The 14,810-nt window shown below is 42.2% G+C and overlaps 1 protein-coding gene across 1 annotated transcript in view; it reads right to left on the reverse strand.

Annotated features, from left to right (window-relative positions):
• Positions 1 to 864: 864 nt before the first annotated feature.
• Positions 865 to 14,810, reverse strand: part of CES5A (carboxylesterase 5A) — a 29,755-nt gene continuing 15,809 nt past the window's right edge. The window contains exons 10-13 of the mRNA XM_019455909.2: positions 13,723 to 13,870; positions 3,915 to 4,064; positions 1,294 to 1,366; positions 865 to 1,204 (exon numbers count right to left, since the gene is read on the reverse strand). Coding sequence (XP_019311454.2) covers positions 1,066 to 1,204; positions 1,294 to 1,366; positions 3,915 to 4,064; positions 13,723 to 13,870 — 510 coding nt within the window. The 3' untranslated portion in view covers positions 865 to 1,065. The remainder of the gene's footprint in view (positions 1,205 to 1,293; positions 1,367 to 3,914; positions 4,065 to 13,722; positions 13,871 to 14,810) is intronic.

Below are 14,810 nucleotides of genomic sequence, written 5' to 3' on the forward strand. Positions count from 1 at the left end.
AGGGTACAAATGCATCCCTACGTATCAACTGGCTAACTCTAATTCATCCTTTCTTAAGATCAATATCATTTCTCCAGAGGGAACCTCCTAAGACTTCCATCTAAATTAGGTCCCCCGTTACACTTTAATAAAACACCTTACTCTCCCTAGGTGAACTTATCAAATTTCTATCATCAGATATTCACCTGTGTGAATGTTTGCTTACTGTTTGTTTGCTTACCACTGGTGGCGAACGTGTCTTGCTTACCACTGTAGCTCCAGTGGGGATATGTCTAGTACACATCAGGCACCCGTTATAGGTTTATGGAAGGATGGATTAGTCTCAGTCCCATCAAACATCTTTACTCCTCAGTATCTCCCTGACCTGACCTTACTGCCTGGCGTCTGACTTCTGGGCCCCTTACCTTGGAGGATGTCTGGTTTCCATTGCTGAGGAGGAGGCTCTCCGGCCCCCCCCCCCCGCCCCCCACACACACATATCTCCTGAGCTGGAGGAAAGATCCGGTTCAGGCCATCGGTGTTCAGGACATCCATGTTTGGCTTGTGGCTGAAACTCCCCTGGATCGGAGCTGAAGCACTCACATTTCACTCAACACACACAGACACCTTCTCTCATAGGGAGTCCACATCATCTTGAATGCTGGGGGTTGTGAGCATGTTCTGAACACAGAATTAAATTCTGTTCCTTGTACATTATTTTACATTCTGATTTTGTTTCATCTGACTAACAAGGTCATTATGATACCAAGTAATACGCCAGCCATCACGGTGATTTATTGAAGAAATCTGGTAGCCTTCCAAGGCCAGTAGCATTGTTTGATGTTGAAAAGAATTCCCCTAAGAATCGTCCTCAAGACCATAAAACATCGGTGAAAGCAGCTGATTCCACGAAGTAGCTCAACACAGAAACGGAGCTAAGGATCGTGGGTGAAATTGTGGAAGAAGAAAAACCAAATCACACAGAGAGAACTTCCCATGGAGCAGAAGAGAAGAAGCCAGGAGGGAGCAGAGAAAGGGAGAGTAAGGGAGAAGGAGGACTGGGGAGGGCTGTGGAAGTGGAGGGTATCAGGGGAAGGTATCCGTCCAAAACTCCACCTCTTGCTCCTTCAGTTTCTGTCCCACGCTCACATTCAAATCCAGCTTCAGGTACTGCTCGCTCTGGGTGTAGGCTGGCCACAGAGGCACACCTTCCCCATTAGGGTTCCTGGAAGTGAGGGCAGAGATGGGGGTGAGATTTCTACCCCCAGACACCTGGCTGTGGGGAAAGCCCGCACCAAGGCAGTGCTCACTTACCCGGTCCGAGCAAAGTTGGCCCAGTACCTCATCATCTTCCTGCTCAGCAATTTCTCCTCCTCGGTGGCTCCTTCTGAAGGAGACAATCACAAAATCCGGCTCTCACATGGATTTGCCAGAAGCCCAAGGTGCTTCGGGCCTGCTGAATCTCGTTCACACCTCCCTTCCCACCGGGATCCTCTCACTGGCCCACCGTTCAATCCTCAATCGTTGGGCTCATTTTGTGTCTGCACATACTGAGGCCTAGAGCCGCCAGGGTTTGCCCAAGGGATCCTGGCTTCCAAATGGAGGAGGCAGATCACACAGCTTCCCTGTCTCACCAGTGCTCTTCCAGAAATTCCCATGAGGCTGCAGGTTTCCTAGGGTCAGAGGCCACCTCTCTCTCTCTCCTTCTACCACTCCCCCTCAAACAATTAATTAATTATGGCATTTCTCCATTTGAGAAAGTAATACTTGCTCAAAGGACAAATCCAAAATGCAGGCAGGGTATCTAACGAAAGTAAGTTTCCCTCCTGTCTCTTCCCTCCAGACACCCAGTTAGTTACCAACCTCAGAGGCAACCATAGTTACCAGCTTCCTGAGTGTCCTCCAAAGGCAGGCTAGCCTCGTGCAAGGGTTTTTGGCAGATGCCTTTTTACATACTCAGTATAATACGAACATATATCCTGCGTCTTTCTCTTTGTACTAAAACTGTATCCAGGAGATAGGCCCACACTGTTGTCTATAAACCTTCCATTCATTGCCATTTATTGTTCTATAAATGTATAACACGTAAGTATGTATATATTCAGTTATCTATGAATATATAATTCAGGCATCCAATATTCTCTTGGTGGATCTTTGCATCGTTTCCAATCTTTTGCTGGTGGAAACAATGCTTCAGTGTGTGCCTAAACCTTTGCCTGTATATAATTGTGCAAAAATTCTAGAAGTTGAACTGCTAGGGTAAAGACTAACTGCATTTTAAATTTTCCATTAATATATGAGGTTGTCTGTCTCCCCACACCTGCTGAAATATATTATGTAAAATGTATCGCTCTCCCCAACCTCGATAGTTGAGAGAGAATTCCTCAGTCAAGGTTAACGTTCAATCCTCTTGATATGGGTGAGGTCGAGTGGATTTTCATGCTTAAAAGTCACATGTTTCTTCTTCCATAAACTATTTATATATTGCCCAGTGTTTGACTGGGTTGTTCTTTTCCCATTGATTTTAGGAGTTCTTTATATATATTATGTACCATATATATTTATAGATATGTATACCATATATCTCTCTATCTCTATCTATATTTTTTTTATTTTTAATTTTTTTTTTAACCTTTATTTATTTTTGAGACAGAGAGAGACAGAGCATGAACAGGGGAGGGTCAGAGAGAGGGAGACACAGAATCCAAAACAGGCTCCAGGCTCTGAGCTGTCAGCACAGAGCCTGACGCGGGGCTCGAACTCACGGACCGCAAGATCATGACCTGAGCCGAAGTCGGCCGCTTAACCGACTGAGCCACCCAGGCGCCCCCTCTATCTATCTATATTTTTTAAGTAGATTTCATGCCCAGTGTGGAGCCCAATGAGAGGCCTGAACTCATGACCCTGAGATCAAGACCTGAGCTGAGATCAACAGTCAGATGGTTAACCGAGCCACCCAGGTGCCCCAAGAGCTCCTTAGATATTAAGGAATTTAGCCTTTGATACACATGCGGTTCATTTTTTCCCATTTGGAGATTCCTGTGCCCATCACACAGTTATGAGCTCAGTGATGGCTGCTGAGTAATAGTAACAGGGACATTTATTAAGTACTCACTGTATACCTTATGAGAATTGTTTCATTTAATCCTTAAGACAACGTAGGAGGCAGTTGTGTCATTACCTGTATTACAAGGATGGGAATGAATAAATCACATAATGAATAAACCTCAGAGCGCATACTCTGGCAGAGGCTCTGTCCTCATTGTCAAGAAGCCAGCGCGAACTGCTTACGAGCCTGTGTTGTGCAATTTCTTAAACAAAATATTTTAGTGATATCTATAGTGTGTAGTTCCTATATTTTCTCTATTGATAACCTCATATGACTGGCTTCTTATTTGAGGCACTGAATAGGTCATAAATTCAGGAATGAATGAGCAAACCTTGCTAGCAACAGTGTGCAAGCATCTGCATTAGATCACCTGGGTCCCACTACTTTGGGCTGGAATTATGAAAAACATGTTTGTTTGTTTGTTTGTTTGTTTTCCTTTTAAAGCCCTGGGTAGCATCAGTGATTCTAGAAAGGGCAAGGAGGGTTGAGACTAGTGGTCAGAGAGAAGGAAGAAAGAGGTTCTAATTAAAAACAAAAAAATTAGATTGCATGAGTGCCCTCAAGGGCCCACACCTTTAGGCTTTAGTATGAAGAGAAACACTTATCAAGCAAATGCTGGCAACTCCTTTTCCTAAAAATAAGAGGAGGGCATTTTCCAGGGAATGGCTATGTCTGTTAACCATAGATTAAATACTAACCCACCAGTCTTCTGGACTCTTGCATAGTATTGGGCGGTTGAGGGACTTCGTGCTAACAGTGCCTTCTCCCCAGCTCATCCCAAGCTCCAGTCCCTGCGAGAACAGAAGCCCCCGAAGCCGTTTCTTACCGAACATGACAATGTCGCCTTTCAGGAAGGCACCTCCAAAGACGAAGCGGATTTCATCAGAGTGATCGGCTTTCACGAAAGCTGGCCTTGTGTCGTTTAAGCACTGGGGCCGGTGTTGAAACTCATAGAAGTAGACAGGTGCGCCAGCATCTGTGGAGAGGCAGGAAAGGGCCTGCGGCCGGTGCGCATGCGCAGCGGAGCAGGGGCGGCCCTGTGTCCCCACCCGGGCTGGTCCTGGCTCCACAGACCCACGGGTGGGATGGCTGAGAGAAGGCAGGTGACTCGAACCATGCTAACTTCCTTCTTCTTTGTCGGAGGCCAGCACTTCCTGCCACAGCAGCCCCTACGCCCCTGGTGGCAAGAGCTCAGCACCCCTCCGGGCAGTCTGAGAGGGCAATAGCTTTTTACTTCTCTAAAAGCCTTTCTTACTGAGCCAAGACCTACCTCCCTGTGACTTCTTGTCACTAACTCTGGTTCGGCTGTCTGGAGACAAAGCGAACAAAGTTACTCCCTGCTTTCAACATTGTTTCATCTCTCTTCAGCTGAAGGCCTTTGCTTCGTAATCCCCCCTTCCTTCCCTGCATCATCAATTTTTCTCTACTGGACCACTGCCATCAGTAGCCAACAGGCTTCCAGAGTCTCCCGTTAACATGCATACACACATGTGCAACGTACACACGCACCGACACACACATGCGCACACATACACATGCACACCCACAGGCACACACAAACACACGTACTCTTGGTCTCCGTTTCCCTTCTGGTTACTGCCTTATCTCTCTAAATCCCTTCTAGCAAGACCTGACATTACTCATCATCTCTGCTTCCTCTCCTCTCATTGTCTCTTTCTTTCTCTCTATTAACTGAAGTATCATTTACGGGCAATAAAAAACGCAGATTTTAATTACACAGTTTGATAAGATTTTACAAATGCACTGACATTCACGACATGACATCACCATGCCCAGGTATACAGACCGTTTCTATCACCCTGGAAAATTCCCTTGTGTGTCTTTGTAGTCACTCTACCAAGAGACAATCCATGTTTTTATTCCTGTCACCACAGATTAATTTCGCCTGTCCTTGACCTCCGTGTAAACGGAATAACACATTATATAGACTTTTTTGTGTCTGGCTTCTTTTCTTCAGTGTAATGTTTTTGAGATTCATGCACGTTATTGCATGTATCAGTAGTTGATTGTTTTTTCATCACCAAGTAGTATGCTACTGCATTAATATATCACAATGTATTTATCCATTTGTCTGATGATAGACTTTTAGGTTCTTTCTAGTTTGGTGGTATTATGATTAAAGCCGCTAGGGATATCCGTATACAAGTCTTTTGTAAGGACATATGCTTTCACTTTTCTTCAGTGAATATCTAAGAGGAGAATGGTTGAGTAACAGGGTAGATGTACATTAAACTGTGTAAGAAACTTGACAGCTTTCCAGAATGGTTATGTCACTTTACATTCTCTCCAGAAGTATATGACACTTCTGAATATTCCACATCCTTGGATGTGGAATACTTCTGGGTATATAGTTTGTGGGTGTTTTTTTTTTTTTTCAGTTTTTAAAAATTTTATTTTAAGAGAGAGAGAGAGCACAGAAGGGCAGAGAAAGAGGGAGAAAGAGAAACCCAAGCAGGCTCCACACTGTTAGTGCAAGCCCAATGTGGGGCTCAAACTCACGAACTGTGAGATCATGACCTGAGACAAAACCAAGAGTCAGATATTAGCCGTTCCAGAGGTGTAAATGGTCTCCTCATTTGAAGTTTATTTTGCATTTTCCTGATGACTAATAACGTTGAGCACCTTTTCAGCCTTCAGATATCTTGTTTTGTGAAGTACCCCTTCAAGCCTTTTATCCATTTGTAATTGGATTGTTTGTCTCTTCGTTATTGAATTGTAAGAGTTCTCACATTCTGGATATGAATTTTTTTGTCAGACAATTATGTTGTGAATATTTTGGTCCAGTCTGTGGCTTGCCTCTTCATTTTTGTAACAGCACTCTGGGTTTGTTTGTTTTTTTTTTTTTTCTTTTAATGTAAAATACACGTAATGCAAAATTCACCACTGTAACCATTTCTAAGTGTGCAAATCAGTGTCTTTTAGTAGGTTCGGAATGTTGTGCAACCATCACCACTATCTAGGTCCAGAACACTTTCAGCACCCCAAACAGAAGCCTTTATGCAGTCCCTCCCCATTTGCCCTTCCTTCGGAGACTGCTTTCTGTCTCTATGGATTTGCCAATTCGGACATTTTATATAAATGGAATCACACATGTGGCCTTTTGGGTCTGGCTTCTTTCACTTAGCATGTTTTCATAGTGCAACAATGTTGTAGCATGTATCAGCATTTCATTTCTCACTATGGCCACATAATAATCCATTGTATATAGACACCACATTTTGTTTATCCTTTCATGGGCTGATGGACCTTTGGCGTTGTTACCACTGTTTGATCTCTCTGAAGAAGGCTGCTGTGAACATTCATGCCACACTATTGTTTTCAGTTATCTTGGGTGTATCCCTAGAGTGGAACTGCTGAGTTATAAGGTAATTTTATGTTTAAGTTTTTGAGGAACAGGCAAACCATCTTTCCACATTTGCATGTACCATTTACCGTTCCCACCAGCTGTATATGAGAGTTCCAGTTTCTCCACATTCTCAATAACATCGTGGTTTTCTGGGTTTTGTTTGTTTATTTGTTCTTTTATTGCAGCAACTCTGGTGTGGTTATGAAGTGCTATGTTACTGTGACTTGGTCTGACTTGCCTTCCCTGATGGCTAATAATGTTGATCACCCTTTCATGTGCTCATCAGTCATTTGTATATCTATTTTAGAGAGATGTCCATTCAGTTCTTTGCCCATTTTTGAATTGAGTTATTTGGGCTTTTTGTTGAGTCCTTCATATATTCCGAATAACAGACCCTTATCATATACAGTAAAACCTTGGTTGGTGAGCATAATTTGTCCTGGAACATGCTTGTAATCCAAAGCACTTGTATATCAAAGTAAATTTCCCCATAGAAAATAATGGAAACTCAGATGATTCATTCCACAACCCAAAAATACTCACATAAAAATGATTACAATACTATAATATAATACAAAATAATAAAGAAAATACAAAATAGAAAGAAAAATAAGCAAAGTAACCTGCACTTACCTTTGAAAACCTTCACGGCTGATGTGAGGGAGACTAGAGGAGGGTTATTGTGTAGGAAGAATTTCACTATCGCTATTAGAATCATTGCTATCCATTGGCTCAGTGGAATCGTTTTCTTTTCATGCAGCTTTAATAAGGAACCCATCCAATGACACTTGCTTTTGCCTCCTTTTGAGGACTTCACAGAAATATGACATTGCATTGTCATTAAATAGATCCATCACTCGCACACCTGCAGCCTTATTTGGATGGTGCTTTTCTACAAAATGTTACTGTTTCCCACATTTTACATGTCTCCCTAATCTCATGGGAAGTGAGGGATTCCTCTGCCTTTTTCTCCTCCTCTGCCAACGAGATCCCCTCCATAACCTCTTGTTGTTGCTCGTGATGCAGATCCTTCAGTTCGTCGGTGGTCAGCTCCTGGCCATGTGTCTCCACCAGCTCTTGAATATTGTCCTCATTCACCTCCAGTCCCATGGACTTCCCCGCAAACATGGCCAACTGACGGCTCCTGTTCACGAGCAAGCCCCTCCAAGTCATGTCCAAGAATGCAGTTAGGCCACAGTTTTCTCCAAGCAGAACTGAGGGTTCTCTTGGTGACCCCATCCCAGGCTTTATCGATGATCTTGAGGCAGCTCACGATGTGGAAATGATTTTTCCAAAATGCTCAGAGGGTAAGGTTTGTTCCTTCAGTTACCTCAAGGCATTGCTGAAATAGTGCTTTGGTGTAAAGCCTTTCAAAGTTTGAAATGACCTGCTGATCCATGAGCTGGAGGATTGGAGTGGTGTTGGGAGGAAGGAACTTGACCTTAAGGAACTCGAATTCCTCCAGTAAGTCGTCCTCAAAGCCTGGAGGATGAGCAGGAGCGTTATCCATAATCAGCAAAGCTTTGAGTGGCAGATTATTTTAAAAAGGTATTTCTTCACCGCAGGACTGAAGCCCTCGTTGAGCTACTCAGTGAACAAGCTATGAGTGACCCAAGCCTTCCTGTTGGACCTCCATACAACGTTTAACTGGCTTGTCTGCACCTTGCATTTCTTGAAGGTTTGTGAATTCGTGGAATGATACACGAGCAGGTGTTTGACTTTAAAACTCTAGCCTGCGTTATTACAAAACAAGAGGGGGAGATGGTCTTTCACGGGCTTGTGACTGGGCATTGCATTCCCTTCTTCTGTAATGTAGGTCCTCTTTGGCATCTTTTTCCAAAACAGCCCCATCTCATCACAGTTAAAAACTTACTCTGGCAGGTAACACTCGGAAACCATGAGCTTCTTGAACTCGGTAGTGAACGCGTCAGCTGCTTTAGCATCCGAACTCAAAGCCTCTCCATGCCTCACAACACTACGGATGCCACTTGTCCTCTTAAAGTTATCAAACCAACCCCTGCCTGCCTTGAAGACTTTTTAATTTTCTGTTGACGTACCTGGCAGTTTACTTATGAGGTCAGCGTACAAGGCATTTGCCGTCTCATAGATAAAGTTCTTGGTCACAGTATCACCTGCTAGTTGCTTCCCATTTATCCAAACCAGAAGCAACTTTTCTACATCTTCCAGAACACGTGGCCATTGCTTTGATATTCTCCTGACTCCTTTTGGTGCATCTAGCCCCCTTATTTCTTGTTTCTGCTTTAATATTGTGCAAATGCTCAAGGTAGATTTCCTATAAAATCTTGCAATTTCGGCCACCCACATACCTCATTCTGACCTCTCAATGATTTCCTTAACTTCCACCATAATCATCTCCTTCTTACTGCCTTTCCTTTCAACATTTTTCTGCATGGGGACCATTGTCTATGTTCACACAGATGTTGACTACAGCACAATATTAATAAACTCTTGTCTTATACTGTATTTAATGTAACTGGCAAGGCAGCAGAGGAAAGGGTCTATATCTCAGGCAGCCTGACCTAGAATGAAGCAAAGCATTCCTAAGCTTACTCTTGTATGGAAAAGCAAAGGACTGTCCATAGGTGCTTTGAAGGGACAAAAAATATACTAGTGCCAGTTGTAGGCACCTTCCAATGTTTTGAAAAATCACTGATTTCTGCCAAACACTCTGGCCTGAGACTGAGCATCTGAGCATGGGAGACGATCACCCACAATCCCACAGCAAGAGAGAGAGAGAGAGAGAAGAATCAGGCTCAGCTGTGATCATGTGATGTTTGGTGTCATGTACTATTTGTATTGCAAGACATTGCTCATTTATCAAGTTAAATTTTATTAGAAATGTTTGCTTGTCTTGTGGAACACTCGCAGAACAAGTTGCTCTCAATCCAAGGTTTTACTGTATATGATTTGTAAATATCTTCTCCCATTCTGTGGGTTGTCTTTTCACTTCCTTTATATTGTGCTTTGATGCACAATAATTTTTAATTTTTATGAAGTCCAATTTATCTATTTTTTCTTTTTTCATTACGCTTTTGGCATTATATCCAAGAATCCATTGTTACTTCCAAACTATTTGTATCTTTATTTCTAAAGTGAGTCTCTTTTAGAACAGCATACGGTTGGACTCTGTTTTTATAATCCGTTCATTCTGCAATCTCTGCCTTTTGAGAGAATCCATTTATATTTAGTGGAATTACTGATTAGGAAGGATTCATTTCTGCCATTTTACTATTTGTTCTTCAATATGTCATATATTTTTTATTCTTCAATTCTTCCATTACTACTTTCTTTTGTGTTAGATAATATTTTCTAGTGTACCAGTTTGATTCCTTCTTGTTTCTTTTACTCTACATATTTGTAGTTATTTTCTAAGTGGTTGTTCTGGGGATTATAATTAACATCCTAATTTAAAATAATGTATTTCAAATGAATACCAACTTTGTCTCAATGGTATACAAAAACTTTCCCCCTTTATAGCTCTGTGCCTTTATGTTGTTGTTGTCACAAATTGCACCCCGATGCACTGTATGTCAAAACATAGATTTAAAATTATTGTTCTTTACACTTGTCTTTTAAATCATATAGGAAGAAAAGAGACATTAGAGAACCAAAAATGAATTAATACTGACTTCTACAAGTAAACATAAGTAATGTGAGTACCTTTAGTGGTGCTCTTTTTTCTTCTTGTGGGTTTCAGATACTGTCTAGTGTCCTTTCATTTCAGCCTTAGGGACTCCCTTTATCATTTCTTATCAGGCAGGTTTACTAGTGACAAAATCTCTCAGGTTTTGTTTATCTGGCAATGTCTTGATTACTCCTTCATTTTTCAAGATAGTTTTGACAGATATGGAAATCTTGGTTGGCAGGCACTTTATTATTATTATAATTATTAGTTATAATAATAATTATTAGCTCAGCACTTTGAATGTGCCATTCTGGCCTCTGTGGTTTCTGTTGAGAAATCAGCTGTTAATCTTATTGAAACTACTTTGTACATGATCAGTCTATTCTCTCTTACCTTTTTCAGGAATTTCTGGTTTTGGTTTTTGATTGATTGTAATATGTCTCTACATACATTTCTTTGAGTTTCCTCCTACTTGGGAGTCACTGAAATTCATGTACATGAATATTTACATCTTTCATCAAATTTGAGACATTTTGATAATTACTTTTTTAATATTATTTTTACCTCTTTTTCTCTCCTCTCCTTCTGGAAGTCCTATCATGCATATGTTGAGATGTTTAATGGTGTTCCACAGGCCTCTTGAGCTCTGTTTACTTTTCTTCATTCCTTTTTCTTTCTGATCCTCACATTGGGTGATCTCAATGGATTTGTGTCCAAGTTCTCTGTTTCTTTCTTCTCTATGTTCAAATCTGCTGTGGAGTCCCTCTAGTGAATTTTCCATTCCAGTTGTATTTTTCAATGCCAGAATATCTATTTGGTCCTTTTTATAATTTTATAAATTCTCTCTTTACTGCTTCTGTATGTGGTGAAACATCATTCTCATGGTTTCCTTTAATTTTTTATATGTGGTTTCCTTCAGCTATTTGAGCATGTTTAATAGTTGGTTTAAAGTCTTCAGTAAATCCAATGTCTGGGGTCCTTCAGGTTCAGTTTCTATTAATTATTTTCCTGTCTGTGGGCCATACTTTCCCATTTCTTTGCATGCCTTGTAATATTTTGTTGAAAACTGGAGATTTTGAATATTATATTGTGGCAACTCTGAACATCAGATTCTAACTCCTTTCCATAGTTTGTTGTTACTGCTTGTTATGGTTGTGGTCGTTTGTTTGTTTAGAAATGTTTCTGTACTGGGATGCCTGGGTGGCTCAGTCGGTTAAGCGTCCGACTTCAGCTCAGGTCATGATCTCACAGTTTGTGGGTTTGAGCCCTGCGTTGGGCTCTGTGCTGACAGCTCAGAGCCTGGAGCCTGCTTGGGATTCTGTGTCTCCCTCTCTCTCTGCCTCTCCCCCTCTCTCTCAAAAATAAAATAAAACATTACAAAAATTAAAAAGATAAATGTTTCTTGGTCATGTGTAGCCACCAAAGTCTTTCTCCTGTTTTCTTAGTGGTCAACTAATAATTTTATGGCTCAGCTGAGGTTTTCATAAAAGCCTAAAACAAACAAACAAAATCTCCCAGTCTTTGAAGATGGACATTGTGTGTGTGTTGGAACATCCCTCAACACTCAGCCAGACAGTTTACAACTCTTACTTAGTTTTCACTTTCTGTTTGAGGATAGCCTCCAAGTCAGCCAGATATAACAGCTTAGGGCCATCTCAGGGCTTTTATGAGCATGCTCCCTACTCTGAATATGCACAAGGCCTTCTAAATTCCCAGGTATATGGAGAGCTTCTCAATCCTTTATTCCCAGAGCAGCTCATTGCCCAGCTTTTCCTCCTAAGTGTTGTCTCTTATTTATTCCAACTGTTATCCCTTGCCCCTAGTGGTATCAGCAAATGCATTTGCCTTTAAATGTTCATGAAAAATGCCCTCCAGGTAGGTGTCTAATCCCTGAGAAAGCTCTATGTTAGGGGAAATAAAAGCAAGCCCTTTTAGCTTAGTTGTTTAGGGAGCCACCAGATAGGTCAAAGCAAACAACCACAAGTCTTTGAGAATAGGTTCTTTTTTCTCCCTCCAGTACTAGCAGCCTAGACTATAAATATGGGCTGCTGTCTTTAAGGCCATTGCCTAGCTGGTGGCAGGAAATGGTGCAGAGTAAGTTAACATGCCACAAACACTCTCACTGAGACTCCAGGGTCTATATTTTGATGAAATGTTCATTTGCTTGCTATACACCTTTGATTTATTTCCAGAGTTCTGGTAAAATTGATTCTGACAGTACATGCCAATTTATTCACTGCTTTTGTGGTGGGACAGATTTTGGACTTTCCTCCTCCACCACTTTTGCTAACATTGTTAATAGTGTTTTTTGAAAAGTTTATTTTGCTTAAGTACAAGTTAAGCTTTTGCATTTGGGTCTACAACTCAACTCACATTGATTTTTGGGTATAGTGTGAGTTAGAGGGTTGAGGCTCACTTTTTCTACATAGATATCCAGTCATTTCAGCTCTGTTTTTTGAACAGAATTTCCTTTCTCCATTGACTTATCTTAGCACCTCTGTCAAAAACTGGTTAACTGTCGATTTTCTGGACTCTCCACTCTGTTCTATGTGTCTATTCTTCAGCCAGTACCAGACTTTCTTAATGACTGTACTCAAAAATAACACTTGAAATCAGATAACTTGTAAGTCCACTAACTTTGGTGTTCTTGTTCAAGATTGTTTTGGCTATCCTTGCATTTCCATGTAAATTTTTCGAGTCAGTTCATTCATTTCTCCAAAACCACTGGTGAAAGTTTGAGATTGGGATTGTATTCTCTGGAGATCAGTTTGCTCATTTTCTCTTGAATCCGTTTTAACCAGGCTTTTACTCCCATCATCCTATCACAATAGTTCCTGTCAAGGTCACCAGTGACCTCTGTGTTCCCAAATTCAAGAGTCCGTTCTTGGTCCTCATTCCCTTGTCACCTTTGCAGACCTTTTGATACAGAATCCTATAGTTCCCTGCCACTGCTATCCCCCACCCTGTGTTTTTTTACTTATATTACCATCTAACACATATATATTCTAACTTGACTTGTTTGTTAGTCTCCCCAACTAGAATGTGAGTTACATGGTGCCTTTGTTTTGTTCACTGATGTATCCTCAGGGCCCAGAATACTGTCAGGAACATAGTAGGCTCTTGATAAAAAATTGTGGAAACAGAAGGAAAGGGGAATGGAAGAGAAAGAGAGAGAGAGAGAGAGAGAGAGAGAGATGGAGAGAGAATAAGGGCAGGGCAGGGGTAAGGAGGGAAACAAGGTTTGTGTCGCCACAAGTAATACTCCCTTTCTGATTGCTCCACTACTGCTGATACCTAAAATGTTTGGGAAGACACTTTCAGAGAAAGGAACATGGGAAATAAAATTATGGGGAGGTGGGAATTTTCTGGATGGTCCTGACGAAGGAGGAGAAACAGAAACAACAAAAACTGATCAGCATCCCTGAACTCTGAAAGGCACGGCAATTGCAAAGGTCAGCCTGCAGGGTTGTATCCCAGACATCCTTGGGAACTCCCTCTAACTGAGGGAACAGAAGGGTGGAGCAGGGCCAGTCATCAGGCAACAAGAATTCCCGCAGCCACTGGCCTTGCTGAGCTGTGACCCTGCTGTGACGGGAGCGGGGGTAGTGCTGAGAGACTCACCTCTATGATGTCGAGCTGTGACCACCCCAGGGACCGCAAAGAGCACATCTCCAAGCAAGTCCAGAAAACTATCTCGTATTTCAACCGGGAAGTGCTTGTTGTAGAAGTAATGATCAGCCACAAGGTGCAAATACTGGGTGGGGATATGCTGTAAGAAATCATGGCCACAGGACATCCAGGTCAGCAACATCCAACACGTCAAGCATTTGCCTGGGCAGACGTGATTCTGAGGTCTTTACATGCATCGCCTCGTTTAATGCACACAGTGATCCCATGATGCAAATATCAAAATTAGCCCCCTTTCACAGATGAGGGCACTGAGGCTTAGAGAGGTTAAGGGGTTGTCCAAACTGGTACAGCCATTCTTTCACTTGCAGCCAAATTTCATGCTACTAATCACCGTGCACATGCCTCTCTGAGATGCTCCAGAAACGGCCACCCTTGGCCAGAACTGGCAACATGGTTTGCAGGGCAACGTTGTTCAAAAATGATACCAATTTCAAGATGGTGACAACATAGCATTCAATCAAGTGTAGAACTCTTCTGAGTGTAGACCTTTGTGCCAACACAGGTCCCACACCCAGGAGGCCGGCTTCAGGTAGTAGCACTGCCTCCAGTCCTTTGCTGATTCGAGCTAGTTGCTCTCTTGGAGTTCCCTCATCTATAAAAAACAGGCCGTGCTGGGGATCGCATGAGATATGAAGAAAGAAACATGCTGTCTGGCACAGAGCAGGTCTTCTGCTCTATTGGTTTCCCTCAACACCTATTGCCAAAACCCTTAACGGGGCAATTCCCTGACTTCTTGACCCGACACTGGGCTGCCTCCCAGTCTTCGATCCCTCAACTTGCCCCCAGCGCAAATGCCAGAGGATGCAACGTAAACTTCATGAAGATTCAGGGTCTGCCACATCAATGATGTTCTCGGGGATCTGGGGGGTCTAGGGAATGCTGGGATAAGTTATGGCACCTCAGCCACCATCCCCACCCCCCAACATGAAAATAAGCATGGTCCTGCAGATGTTTCTCTGGAATTTGGAGGCAGTATACAGCACACTCAGACTTGTTCATCAGGTCCTCTGAAGGCTGAG

Source organism: Panthera pardus, unplaced genomic scaffold (assembly GCF_024362965.1).
Source record: "Panthera pardus isolate Hobbes unplaced genomic scaffold, ASM2436296v1 HiC_scaffold_18, whole genome shotgun sequence".
Classification (NCBI taxonomy): domain Eukaryota; kingdom Metazoa; phylum Chordata; class Mammalia; order Carnivora; family Felidae; genus Panthera; species Panthera pardus.